General features: G+C 30.2%; 2 protein-coding genes across 2 annotated transcripts; one reads left to right on the top strand and one right to left on the bottom strand.

Moving 5' to 3' along the window:
- Positions 1–409: 409 nt before the first annotated feature.
- Positions 410–3549, bottom strand: LOC126840298 (ankyrin repeat domain-containing protein 27-like). The gene is made up of 3 exons (XM_050575943.1): positions 3291–3549; positions 814–3133; positions 410–653 (listed from the first exon to the last, which is right to left on the bottom strand). The coding sequence occupies exons 2-3, from the start codon at positions 3099–3101 to the stop codon at positions 614–616; spliced, it is 2328 nt and encodes a 775-aa protein (XP_050431900.1). The 5' UTR covers positions 3102–3133; positions 3291–3549; the 3' UTR covers positions 410–613.
- A 249-nt stretch (positions 3550–3798) lies between these two features.
- On the top strand, positions 3799–8495 carry LOC126840299 (DNA replication licensing factor Mcm6). The gene is made up of 14 exons (XM_050575944.1): positions 3799–4207; positions 4278–4427; positions 4490–4757; positions 5035–5183; positions 5386–5638; positions 5734–5917; positions 6058–6416; positions 6731–6898; positions 6965–7102; positions 7170–7322; positions 7496–7622; positions 7815–7955; positions 8020–8168; positions 8234–8495. Exons 1-14 carry the CDS (start codon positions 4116–4118, stop codon positions 8351–8353), a joined length of 2451 nt encoding a protein of 816 aa, XP_050431901.1. The 5' UTR covers positions 3799–4115; the 3' UTR covers positions 8354–8495.
- Positions 8496–14794: the final 6299 nt, after the last annotated feature.

Below are 14794 nucleotides of genomic sequence, written 5' to 3'. Positions count from 1 at the left end.
CATACACGTTAATATGGGTGCTTTAGTCTCTAGTTACGCCAGTGCATGTGCATCTGTTAAATTCTAATTGACTAACCTTAGACATAGGTTGACTAAACTGAAACAAATAACATCTATCCAGCAAAACCCATTAAACAGTAACGATCCTAATATTATTCTATAATAAAACCAATTAAAATAAGTAAAATTCTCTTTTTATTCTTTGATATTATCAATTAACATTTTTTAAACATATATGATAATGCAGTATAATACTTATAAAAGTAAAAATTACAATAATTAAATAGAATATACAAAAAAACAACTAAGAACAAACATAACAAAATATACATATAATAAAATATCAAAAATTAAAAAAATATATAACAAAAAAAAAAAGGTATTTATTAGTACTTCGATCATATACAAAAGTTTAGAACACTATTGAAGTAAATAAATACATTTTGTTTGTGCCATTTCATTAGTTGTCAACTAGATTTCATTACATTTTGGTTAACAAAATATATTTATTAAATATCTAATAATATAAATTTACTTGTATAATTTTATTCAATTTCCAAAAGATTTTAATTAAGTATTTGTATTTTGTCAATTGTAATTGCATGTAAATGGGTCAATGTAATTTTTTCATATTGTACCCAAATATTAAATGCCTGAAACAAATGTTGTACTTACAATTAGCATATAGTAAACATATATATGAAATTTAGTAGATGCACCAAATGTAATATTTAGTTATTAACAAACAGTTTATTTATCTAATAATAGTTATTTGTAAAAAGTTAGTCAGGCTATTTAATTTAGAGTATATACCTTAACTCAGGATTCTTGTTTAAAACGTCTAATGCACTCGTAAATGATTTGTTTATAACTGTCCAGTCTGCACCATATTTATGAATTAACGTCACTAAACTGGCATTACCACTTGCACAAGCGTAATGTAATACACTGTTACCACAATGATCTTGTTTGTTGACATCACATTTTTCAGAACTTAATAGAATAATGACAGTCTCATTCATTGAATGTTGTACAGCTAAATGTAACGCTGTAAACTGTTCAGACGTTGTTACAGCATTTATATCAGATCCGTGCTTTATCAACATATTGACAATATCATTTTGGCCATGCATTGCAGCGACGTGTAATGGAGTGTAACCTTTATTATTTGCACAGTTTACATAGACACATCTTTTTGTACATTGATTTTCGTTGTCAATTCCTAAATAGTACTGAGCCAATCGTATATCACCATCGGATATTGCTGTCAGTATTTTGTCTATGACTCGTTGTTGTTGGGTAACTTCAATGCTTCTCTTTCTTACACGTTCGATACTTTTTTTCTTATAAGCCGAAAATTGCTCGACCATTTTAAAGTTATGAGCACAATCAAAGCATGTTTGACCTCTACGATTACATACTAACGGGTCAGCAGTTTGCTCAAGCAATATGTCGACTAAATTTGAATAACCCCACTTGAAACACAAATGCAGTGGTGTATTGCCTTGATTGTTTTGAATATTTATATCTAACGTCGAATCAGAAAATTCCATAAAATATAATAGAGCTTTCACACAAGACTCTTGACCATTAGAACAACAAAGGTGTAAAGGAGTGTTACCTTCGTTATCACCGCTCATCGAGGCTTTCTTGTGCAATAAAAACAATAAAGCATTTTGCTGTCCTCTTAGAGCAGCGTAATGGGCAGGCGTCCGTAAAAAATTATCCAACGCATTTATATCCGATCCATACTGTAATAGTAGTTCAACAATAAGAGGATGTCCGTAAAATGCTGCTATATGAAGAGGCGTGAGTCCCTGATCATCTTTGTAATTAACACAAATCATAGATTCTTTATAAACTTGTTTAATGCATGAATCACATTCACACAAAGGATGACACATTGAACTGGATGTTTCTATTTTTATGTGGTCTAAGGTTTTTTTGACTTTTTGATAGTCTCCGCTTCGGACGTGGTTGAAAAATAGACTATATTTTGAATCGTTAGCAGTTATAAACAAATCAATATTGAAACTGTATGTTTTTATGTGTTCAATAGCTGCTTCTAAAGAAGTTAAGTAAAAGTTGTCATCAAAATCTTTATTATTGCTCATGATATAATTTTTCATGAAATAAATTTGAGCACTCCAATTTGGTATTTTACAATGAATGATAAGATTGACTAAGGCGTTCAAAAGATTATCAACGGTGAAATTATTGTTTCCATTGGACAATTTCAAAAATGTGTCTTTTAAACATTTATATTTTCCAATAATAGTTCTATGAATATACAACTTAGACAATTCACATCTAGCATTAGGTATTACAGCCTCAATATCTTTATCAACATCTAAATCGAGTGGGAAGCTAGAGTAATTTTGAATTAGTTTATTTAAAATTGAGTCATCTTTTGCAACACAAATGTTTATGTTTCTTATTAAGATATTGTATACCCTATTATAAACATAGTATTCTACTGCAAGTTTAATATTATCTTGAAAAAAACTGTTTGGCGATTTGAAGTTACTATATGCTTTCCTCAAACATTTATTATATAAAATATTAACTGTTTTTCTTTGTTCGTCTATATGCATATTAGAAAAACTGTACGTCAACAAGAATGTATCTACTAAATACCTCAAGTCTTTTAACAATGATTTATTATTTTTAGAATACAAAAAATTTAAACAGTCTTGTGTTGATTGAATAATAATTATTTCTTGAGTTATAGTAGCACTCGTTAAAGGCCCATTTGTGCATATAATCTTGTAACTTTGACTATCTTCAGTGTAGCAGGTTTCAACAAACAGTATATCAACTGCAGTCACTTGATTGTCATGATGACATTGAATCGATTTATTATTTACAGAAACATTATGTCCACTAAGTGTCATAAAATTGAAGTCTGTGCACTTACTAGGTGTTAAAATGTGATCATTAAAATCTTTAACTGTAAAAGTATTTTTTGAAAAAGATCCATCTCTAGGAACACATATCAACCATCCATTATCAACAGCTTGATAAAAAGTATTTACCGAAGATTTGCAAAGACAAACCAAAAACTGATTGAGTGTTACATCTTCGTCGTAGCTGTGGTCCATATTAGCTTAGAAATTATAACCTTTGCTCATTCCTGAAAAAATAGTTAAATTAGCAAGTCAATAATAATAATAACAACAATGAGAAATGAAACTTGTAAGTCATATACTGATTGTCAAGAAGTAAACCCGTTAACAAACAATAGAGGAAACGTGTATTCATGTAATATTTATTCTTATGAACGAACTTACCCTTAAATAAAATATTTTCAAAAGTTTTTATGACAGAATTAGAAAGAAAACTGATATATTATATTACATATAATAACTGGAATAAAAAAATAATAATATTGCTTCGAGTCTTGATTAGATTTATAACCTCTTTTTAATGTCTAAAACTATATATAAATTGAGATGACAAAAACACTTCTCAACGTCTCAACATTGTTGATAAAATAAATTTAGAGTGAATACATGATTTAAATTATCATGGTTTATGTCGAAAATTACGTAATAAACTTGGTACTATCACAGATTAGATCTAATCTGTGAAGGTATCAAACACAAAAATATAAAAAACTAGTGATAAGAATTAAAGTCGACAGTCGGCCATTGTGTTGATATAATCGTGTTTGGGGCAGTTCAATATAATCAAATAATCTGTTGACTGATAATTTGTGTAATAAAATTATAAATTATATTTATTCTAAAAATTGACAGTAAATTCATGAATTTAGTCATTTAAATTTGTTTTGTGTTTTAAAAAGTAAAAACATTTATTAACAACAAGGTTATTATGGGTACTAGTTAAAATGTTTACTAAAGACAGTTGTTCCCCTACAGTTTTTCCCGCCAATTTTCACAGCGTCAACACAAAGATGAAATATCTATCAGCATACTATTAACAGTTTAGTTAGAAGTTACACTTACCTGTTGCAAATTACAAGTTACGGCGCACAGCACTGAAGTCCAAACATTCTACAACCCGAAATCTATATAACACTGTTATTTTTACTGACTTTTACTCGTTGAAACTCTGTATCCAATTGTTGTCGTGATTAAATCTATTATTTTACAATGGACGTAGCAGAAACCCAGACTGGTGTTAATAGGGTTAGAGACCAGTTGAAAGTCAGGTCACAGAAGTTATTTCAAGATTTCCTCGAAGAGTAAGCAATTGTATATTTGTTTTATTCTGTATCGTTAAATTATTTATTTACCTTTTCTTTTTAATTCTAGGTTTGTCGAAGAAGGTAATAATGAGCCTAAGTACTTAGAAGCCGCTGTAGAAATGACAAATTCAGAGCGTTTTACATTAGAAGTCAGTTTTCTTGACGTAGAAAAGTTTAATCAAAATCTTGCTATTACTATTCTAGAAGAATATTATCGGTAAGCATAGAATTATGTTTTTAAGAGAACCAAATAAATTTTACAAACTTTTTTCGTTATAGGGTTTATCCTGCTTTGTGTATGGCGGTTGGAAACTTTGTAAATGACCGAACAGAAGCGACAGGTAGCCATCACGACTATTTTGTGAGTTTTGTTGACGTTACCACCAGGTTCAATGTTCGTGAATTGACTACATCTAGAATTGGAGAATTAGTACGTATTTCTGGCCAAGTCATTAGAACACATCCAGTTCATCCCGAACTTGTGTCTGGACATTTCACTTGCCTTGACTGCCAGACAGAAGTGCCAAGTGTAGAACAACAGTTTAAAGTATGTTATAATTGTTTACAATACAAAATCAGTAACATTTTAATTTAGTTATAAAATAAAATAACATCAATATATGGAAAAATATATTTATTTTAGTTACAACTAGTGATTTTATGCTTACGGTTTAGAAATTATTGCTTTACAAATAAATGTTTCTTTTAATTACTAATTATGTCAGTTTTTGATAAGTAAAATTGTTTTTTCATTGCAAAAATAATTATTTAAATATTTTGAATTATAACCATTATATAACTATTATTATATTGTATTTATTTAGTATACACAACCAACAATTTGTCGAAATCCTGTATGTGCTAACCGAAAACGATTCAGCTTAAATGTTAACAAATCTCGATTTGTCGATTTTCAAAAAATACGTGTTCAAGAATGTCAGTCAGAACTTCCTCGTGGTAGTATTCCTCGCAGGTAAACTGGGTTTTTTAAATATTTTTTTTTTGGTGATATTATGTTAATTTAAACTATATTCAAAATACTATGTGTTTTAAATATACAGTTATGTATTGTTGCTCCTTAAAAAAACACCTCGTTTCACCTGAGGTAGCTCTTCTTTTATCCATGCTAAATTTTTTTTTACGTTGGCCGTGTGAAATATTTTTATTTTTTTTAGCCTGGAAATAATTTTGAGGAATGAGAATGTTGAAACTGTTCAAGCCGGAGATAGATATGATTTTACTGGAACTTTAATTGTTGTACCCGATGTAAGTGTAATGTCAACCCCATCGGCTAGAGCTGAATCGGCATCTGGGAAAAAAGGAGATGCTAATAACGAAGGTGTCAAAGGTTTAAAGTGCTTAGGCATCAGAGATTTAAACTATAAGTTAGCATTTTTGGCTTGCAGTTTGTCTGCGACTGACTCAAGGGTAAGGTTTTTTTCATACTAACATAATTATTTATTTTTATTATTATTGTAATTATGATTAGATTAGATATTATATACTTTTATATATTTTTGTAGTTTGGTGGAAATGGAGAAATGAATAACGATGAGCTTACTACAGATTCTATTGAGCGCATGAAGAGACAAATGACAGGACCTCAATGGGAAAAAATATATGAAATGAATCGTGACCGTAACCTATACCAGAATTTGATAAACAGTCTTTTCCCGTCAATACATGGCAATGATCAGATTAAAAAAGGTAACATTTATTATTATAAATGTTGTTTGTGGGTTTGGTCAGTTAAACAATTAGATCTTCACTAGTGAACGTTGATTACTAGCCATTACTAAAGATAAATGTATTATAAAATTAAAGTAACTTAATTTTTTTTATTACAGGAGTGTTGTTGATGCTTTTTGGAGGAGTACCAAAAACTACATTGGAAGGTACAACACTTCGTGGAGACATCAATTGTTGTATTGTTGGTGATCCGAGTACTGCTAAATCCCAGTTACTGAAACAAGTAGCCGATATGTGTCCAAGAGCCGTTTATACTTCAGGAAAAGCATCTAGTGCCGCTGGGTTGACAGCTGCTGTGGTTAGAGACGAAGAATCATTTGATTTTGTAATTGAAGCTGGCGCTCTTATGTTGGCCGATAACGGTGTCTGTTGTATCGATGAATTTGACAAAATGGATCCACGTGATCAAGTGGCCATCCACGAAGCTATGGAACAGCAAACTATATCCATTGCAAAGGTATAAATAACTTCAAGCAATTTTATATATATTTTTTTTCTTTCAAGAAGAATTCAGCATCTATGCTGTTATATTTTGACAATTATGTGCAAATATAAACAGTGGTATAGCCGTAAGAGTAAACGCTTTGTGTAGCTGACACTACTGCCTATAATGGTTCGATTTTATTGAAATACATTTTCAATTATCCATACTGAAACAAGCTATACCAACAGTATCGATCATGATCGACATAATTTTTATATAAATAGTTATTAATATTTCACATAAAAACTTATTGCTACGTTAAATAATACCAAATTCCATTTCTTTAGGCTGGTGTTAGGGCAACATTGAATGCCAGAACGTCTATACTTGCAGCTGCTAATCCAATTAACGGACGATATGAACGAAGTAAATCCCTACAACAAAATGTATCTCTATCGGCCCCAATTATGTCTCGTTTTGATTTATTCTATGTGCTTATCGATGAATGCAGCGAAGTAAGTAATTAAAAGTTTTTTTTTTGTAATTTTATCATGTTAATTTTTTTCTTCTCTTAAATATAGGTTGTAGATTACGCTATAGCTAAAACAATTGTAGAAATACATAGTAATATGGAAGACACAATTGAGACCTTGTACAACCAAGAAGACATTTTAACATATATTGCATTTGCGCGTCAATTCAAGCCCCAGCTCACAGTTGTAAGTTGATGTGAGCTTATTTAAAACTAATTTTAAAAAACTTCAGTACGTTTTTACTAACTCCTAGGAAGCATCGGAGAAATTAGTTGCTGCCTATACTCAACTTAGACAACGTGATAGTCAGTCTAGTACAAAGTCAACATGGCGTATAACAGTGCGACAATTAGAATCATTAATTCGAATATCGGAGGCCATGGCTAAAATGGAATGTTCTGATCATGTAATTATTATTCATATTATTAACATTTTAGCGACTTATGTTTCAAATAATTGTTCTAAGCTACATATATCCATATTTAAAGATTTGCTTAGAAAACATGAATATTGCTTTTAGTGAAACATTTATATTGTAACGTTGAAATATTTAAAAATATTTATGGATTTTTATAATAGGTAACACCAAAACATGTTTCTGAGGCCTTTAATTTGTTGAATAAGTCTATAATCAGGGTTGAACAACCTGATGTCAATTTGGAGGATGACGAAGAAGAAGTCTTAAATGCATTGGCTGAATCTAATGGTGCGATACAGTGATAAAATTAATCATAGATTTTAAAATGTACAGAAACATAAATTTGATTCCTAATGTTTACCAGTTACAAAATTTGTTGTTACTTTTGACCACATCTATCAATATATTTTTAATTCGGAATTAACACTGTAACTATAATTATTAGCTATTGGTTTCACTAATGTAATGAATTTGTAATAGGCATGGATGTTGATGAGCCTGAAGAAACCGACAAACGAGTTCTAACTAAGAAAAAGTTTACACTAGCTTTCGAAGAGTACAATCGCATTACAAACATGTTGGTTGCTTACATGAGGAATGAAGAAGAAAAGAGAATTGCTGGTATTTATTTTATTTATATTTCTCTCAGTGTACATTATTTGTGTTAACTTTTTTTCCATTTAAGAAAAGGGAGAAAATGAAGATGGTGGTTTACTTCGAAGTGAAATAGTCAGTTGGTACTTGGAAAAAATCGAAGATCAAATAAATGACGAGTCTGAATTAGTAGAAAAAAAGAGTTTTATTGAAAAAATTTTGGATCGTTTGATTTACAATGTAAGTATATTTATTTTGTCTTTTAATTAACAAAATGTTTATTAAAAAAAAAATTGTCAAAATAGGATAATGTGTTGATTGCCTTATCACATTTTAAACCGCCTGAGTCGGGACATGCAGAACAAGAAGAGAGCGAAGAAGATCCTGTATTAGTTGTTCATCCTAATTTCGTTGCCGGTCTTTGATTTATTTTGTTTATTTTATTCTGTAATACTGTCCTATTTTTTTAAATTAATTGTATGTTGTATGTGTAATTAAATTTAACATTGTATAACTTAAAACATTTTTAAAGTTAAAATATAGTGTGCAAAAGATCTTAATGGTCGGTCTGTTAAGCACAAAAAAAAAACAGAACAATTATCTTTTTTTTTCTCCTAAGGCTAAACAAAGAAAACATCTTAAAAAATTTAAAAAACAAGTATTTCAGCATAAACCAATTTTGTTTTGTAAGTGGCTTACAACTTTGGAAATAATTAAAAAAACTAAATGATAAGCTAGAGAAAATTGAGGCCAGGTTCAGAGTTAGCACAAAAAACAGGTATTTTGGATTAAGGGCCTCTACACTAGCATTTATTAAGGCGCATATAGGCATCGTATAGGCAATTTTCAGCTAAAACTTAACATTAAGCTAAAAATTTTAAACATACATACTACCATAGTAAAAAGGTATCTATTTTGATTATTTTTCAACATTTATAACGCATACAGGATCTATTTTTGTACAAAAACACATGTTTCTACTTCAAACGTACTGTCTTTAAGAATACACCAACTTAAGTTGTTAAAAAACATTTGAATTCTTCACAACATTTTCAAGGCATCGGTTGTGGCGCAATTTTAAAACTATTTTCAGTTAGTTAATTATTTCAATATAAAAAAGTGTATTTTTTAACTTTTTACAACTGAAAATAATTTTATCATTGTGTCACGACCGATGCCTTGATAACACAGCTCCACAAACCGAATCTGGAGTCCAAATACCTAACCCCATCACGTCAGGTTTTTTCTAACCTCAAAAATGTGCTTAAATCATAAAATTCAATAAAAACCCAAACAAATTCCCATAAACAAATAAAAGTTGAATAAATAAATGAAAATAAGAATTAAAATACAGTTAAGTGATATCAAATTTAGTATATTTATATCAAATGGGACAGTGAGAATCCATTCATGTGCGTTTTTATATTTATGCACTATTTTTTTCCAACACTGATAGAACTATAGAAGCGAAGCTTCTGACTCTTCATCAATGGGATTGTGGGGATATATGATTATGGGGATTTGTTTGGGTTTGTATTGAATTGTATGACTTATGCACAATTTTGAGGTTAGAAAAAAACCTGACGTGATGGGCTTATTTGGACTCCGGATTCGGTTTCAGCATGCTGGATTACATTTAGTACGGGTGGTCAGGTCCCCGCACCAACTAAATTTCGATTTTTTTTTTATGGAGCTGTGTAATGTTTTGAAGAACTCAATTATTTTTTCAAAGCTTAGATCGGAGTATTCTTAGGAACATTATGTTTGAATAAGAATGAGTTGTTTTCGACCAAAAATACGCAAGTGTAGAGGCCCCTTAACATTTTTTAAAAAACCAAAAAAAGTAGGAGATTATACTTTGAATCTAAATTTTAGTTTATTGTAAATTCCCAGGTTGATGTGTGTTAACCCTATTCGTATTCACCCTAAAACTAAAAATACATTATTGTCTTTACAATGATTTTTTTACCGTGTACAAATTTGCATCGAAGAGTTATATGAATGCTTTCATCTCTTATTTCTACAGCCCTTGCCCCTTTGACTTCATCGACCTCACTATGCTGGTTTTTTTCTGTTGCATTTATTATTATTTTTTTTTTTTGAGTATAACCTTTAATACAAGAGTATTAGGGTATTTTTATTATAATTCGAAAATGGATTTGGGTTGAATATTTAATTATTTTAATCTATATGGGCATACTGCCTATACCTACGGGTTGTTAATAAAATTGAATGCGTTATGCGTTGTAAAATAAATTCCGTAGAATAGACTGTTATTGTTGAATGTTGTGGCAATAGTGTACACTATACATAGTAAGTTATTTTGTATTGTCAATTTGACAATATAACCATTGTTATGTATAATATAAGTAGGTATTTTCTTAATTTTTTTTCTAAAGAACTTCCCCTCGTAACAATACCATTATAGATTAATAATAATGGGCTATTTAAGGGTTATTATGTTTGGACAGTTCATCTAATATTCATACGTGCTATGTACGATAAGAGATGGAATAAACTAGTATTTTTTTCGAGTCGATAGTTTTTAAGTATAATTAACCCTACTCAGCGTGCACACAGTTGATGTTTTTTTCATTCGAAACCGACGAAAACTGCGTGTAGTACTGTTACTTTTTACGTTTGAACAGCATGTCGGAACAGAAGATTCGCCAGAATTCGCCGTTCCTGAAGACGTTGAAGCCGTTCGTTGTGTTGTTTAAAGTATCTGGCTTAAGGCGATTTTCCTACTGTGTCGATGGTTCACCAAACTCGACGATTTACAACGAATCCTCGTGGTACGTCGTTGGCGATATCGTTCAAATTGGATTTTACTTGGTCTTGTCGGTCGTCATGCTTAACCAATCGCCGAATCTCCTTGTATTCTATTACGACGTCTCTCGGTATTGGATGATATTTGTCGCCGCCAGACTTTCGGAACCATGGTCGATCAAGTAAGTGTATATTATCAAATTCAATTTGGAAAAATAAGGAAATAGTTCATTCATTTATCAAGCGTGTATAAAATATGCAAATTATACGCACTAATAACAAAATATGCCTTTACCCTTCAAGCTTCAAACATGCGAAACAAAATTTGATCTATGAAATAGGTTTGACTTAAAACGCCCACATTTTAAACCCTCGTGACCGTGTATGCACTCAATATGGTCATGTACATGCCAACAATCCCCGGTGTCTATAATATTGTTATAACAATAATATTGTGCGTTCGCAGATTGATCAACGAGATGATCGACTACGATGTAAAATATAAAACCCTGCCGCTGTTCATTCCTCTGCGGACTCCGAGTATTCAATTTTGGCTATCGTTGTGTGCCCTCTACTTTGTGCATTTCGTTATCTTGCACGTAGTCCTGACGGTCAAGGTCATGTCCAAGTTCGGAATCGATCACACGATAACCGCCTTGGTGTTCGACTTGCCGCGGTTCACGGATTTTGTGATTGTGGCCAACGTTTACTTCTTTTTGGCCAACTTGGCCTGCAGATTTCGGACGTTGACCAAATATTGGAAGCGATTACCCGCCGCCTTATTGACCAAGCCTGGCACTTGGAAAAGAGACGAGGTCGTCATGTTGGTCGAGAGTTGCAGACTGTTGCACGCCAACCTCTCCAACACGCTGAGAATGTTAAGTCTCACATACGGACCGGTTCTGTTGGTTTTATTTTTGTTTTTAATATTTGATATGATCTACGCCATGTTTCTCCTTTTGTATTTAAAAAATCCACATTTTTCGTCAATGCCGGCAATAGCGTTGTTCGTGGAAAACGTATTTTTCATCATTATTTTATTGGCACTCGGCTCGTGGACTACTAGTCAGGTAAATGACCATAATTATTATAGGTATTGCATAAATTACTTAAACGAATTAAATTGTTCGTGGTGTCTTGAATGCCGACAGTAAACAATAACATACCTATTTGATTTTAAAACAATAAAACAAATTGATAGTTCATTTTAAAAAAAATGTTGAATGTATATTTTTGGTTAAAGTTAATTTACCGTTTATCTTTGAAAAAGAGTAAAGATTTTTTTTTTTTTTTGAAAGAATAGTCATTTCTTTATTCTGTTAGAAGAGACAGAGAGTAGGGCAATGTAAAAAGATGGGAAAAGTCACAAATCACAGGTCCATCGTGTAAAGTGCAATTATGAGATAGATGAGAAAAGAAAAGGTAGGAAGGAGATCATGACAACTTGTAAACAAATGTAAAAGAAAACTTAAAAACGTTCTCCTGACTATAATATAAAATTGAGACCCATAGAATCAAAAGATTAACCCACAAAGTTAACAACAGCATTACACAGTTTGAAGTTCCAACTATTTTTAAATTAAAAAATAAATGCAATTACTTTTGAAGAATATTTCTTAACCAATTTGTTTCCAGTCAAAATAGTAAAGCCCATTTGTAGAATTGAAACTATATTTTTTTTTTTAAATACCTACATTTTTACAAATTGATAAGTTTGAATACTATTGGTTTATTTAAAAACTTATATACTATTTCGACATGCCAGTTCAAAACTGTAACAGCTTAGAATTGTAACTTTAAATTATACCCAATATAATTTTGGACGGTTTATTGTGGTTTATTGCCAGTTAATTTATGTAAATTGTAACAACTTAAAATCACATAAATAGTGAATAGTTTTTTACTAACCCCTAAATTGAATACCAACTCTTTTTATTTGTCGCAGGTTTGATCTAAAGCGTACGTTTATTATTATACATTAATCTACATCGACTGTCTTTTTTTCTAATACACAAAACTGTCATTTGTTTTATTATAACTTTTAATATTTTTTAGAAAAAACAAATGGTTTTATACTTGCGATCTTGTCAAATAACGGATTTACCTGAAGACATAACTGCACAAGTAATTTCTCTAATATTTAAGCGAATTAATATTTACAACAGCTGTAATAGGATTTTCATTCAATTAATAATAATAATACAGCCTTATACTGTCATAAAGTATAAACAGTGTTTTCCCAGCCTATGACCAATATTACAGGTATAGATTAAGAAAAATTTAAAAACTCTTATTTTAAAGGGGCCCAACTTACAATATTTTATAAACGTCAACAACTTTAAATTTCAGCTAATTTTAGTCCCATGACCAAAATAATAAATACCACCTGTGTATTTTATTTTTTGGCTTCTGAAGACTGATATCCAAATTATGATGTCACCAGTCACATTCGAAAGTATTAACTTATCACAATTAATTGCAAATGATAAATACTAGCCCGCAAAATTTTGTAGGCTAAACATATTATAAAAAAGTTAAATTAATTATGTTTTAATAATTATTTTGTAATTATAGTTAAAATGTTTTATGAATCAAATATCCAATTACGATATGTACGAGATGTCAGCGTATGGTGTTTTCAATTATGATTTGACAATGTTTTTATCTGTAAGTAAGACTTTTTAAACTTTCTATTTCTTCCTAAAGGTTATGAATAATTCTTAATTAATTATTTTTTTGTTGAAAGTTGTTAGCGGCATTGTTCACGTTTATTGTAACTTTGATCAAACTGGAAGGAAACCAAACATTTGAAACGTTAGTTGATAAATTTTTTATGAGACAATTATTTTTAAACCGTACTAGGTAATTTAACATTATCAATCAGTTATATAATATAATCGATGTATATAATATATATATATATATATATATATATAATATATAATTAGTAAATATTATTAATTATTTGGATAATTAATAAAAGCATACGTATGTGTGTGTACTTTACCGTGCTGCGATTATCACTTATAAATTATAACATATTATTATTAATGTTTATTTTTTTTTATAAACTACACTTTTACAGGTTCCAAAAGAAATATTTTATATTTCAAGTCCGTGTTCTTCTTTAAAGTAAAATACCACACCCTAATAAACATATTACATAAATTCATAATGGTATATTGGCTTTTTTATAATACATTATAGATACATATTATAGCCAACTTAATACAAGAGAAGAAATAAATACCTTGTTGCAAGTTGTCTTGAAGATTTTTATAATATATAATAATTAATTGGTCACTTCTGCCGCACAATTTGTTTAAAAACTCAACGCGCTATAAATTATTATATTACGTTATTATTATTATAATTAGTTTTTTTTTCCTCAATAATGTATTGCTGTAGACAACATAATATATACATTGGCAGTGGGATTGGCTATCGTTTTTGCGGAATGGCTCTTAGACGAGGTTAACTCGTTAAATTCTTATGATCTACGCTGATTTATTTTATATCAGATGAGCGATCGGAATGTTGTTTCATATGATAACTGATTTCCCGTGTAGATTGTTGAAGTTTTGTTCTCGGTATTAATAAAGCGAAATTAACACTGTGAACTAATTGGATTTTCCAATATTTTCACAGTATACGCATTAGCGCAAAAGTTTTTTAAATTAAATTTTCCGCCCACTAAATAATGACACTTTAATTTGAGTTACTCTAATTAGTACAGAGGAGGAGGCAAAGTTTTATACTCGGCACTGCGTACGTGTAATGTGTATATATGTTAATTTTTTATAATTAGTTTATCAAAATGATCGAGAAAGTTTATTCTGGGTGATTTTAACAGCTTTACTAATAAATTACGATACTTCTCTAACACAATTACAATGCAAACGGAGTAATTAGGTTTGTATACATTTTTGTTAAACCCGCATTCGAGCGGTATGTGCAATAATTTTCGAATTGTATTATTGTATAGGTAAGACATTAGCAAAATGTAATCCATAGCTGCTAAACAAATGTTATAATATTATTTTCCCAACTCTGTTTATTATTTATACTTCATAGTTGTAAGTTAATATTAGTATTGC

The sequence above is a fragment of the Adelges cooleyi genome, unplaced genomic scaffold, assembly GCF_023614345.1.
Source record: "Adelges cooleyi isolate 19-005CV unplaced genomic scaffold, UGA_ACOO_1.1 ACOO_flye_CR_arks_rails_tigmint_CR_PRNA_376, whole genome shotgun sequence".
In the NCBI taxonomy this organism is placed as follows: domain Eukaryota; kingdom Metazoa; phylum Arthropoda; class Insecta; order Hemiptera; family Adelgidae; genus Adelges; species Adelges cooleyi.
The sequence above is the reverse complement of the archived record's forward strand: the minus strand, read 5'-3'. Positions and strand labels throughout refer to the sequence as shown.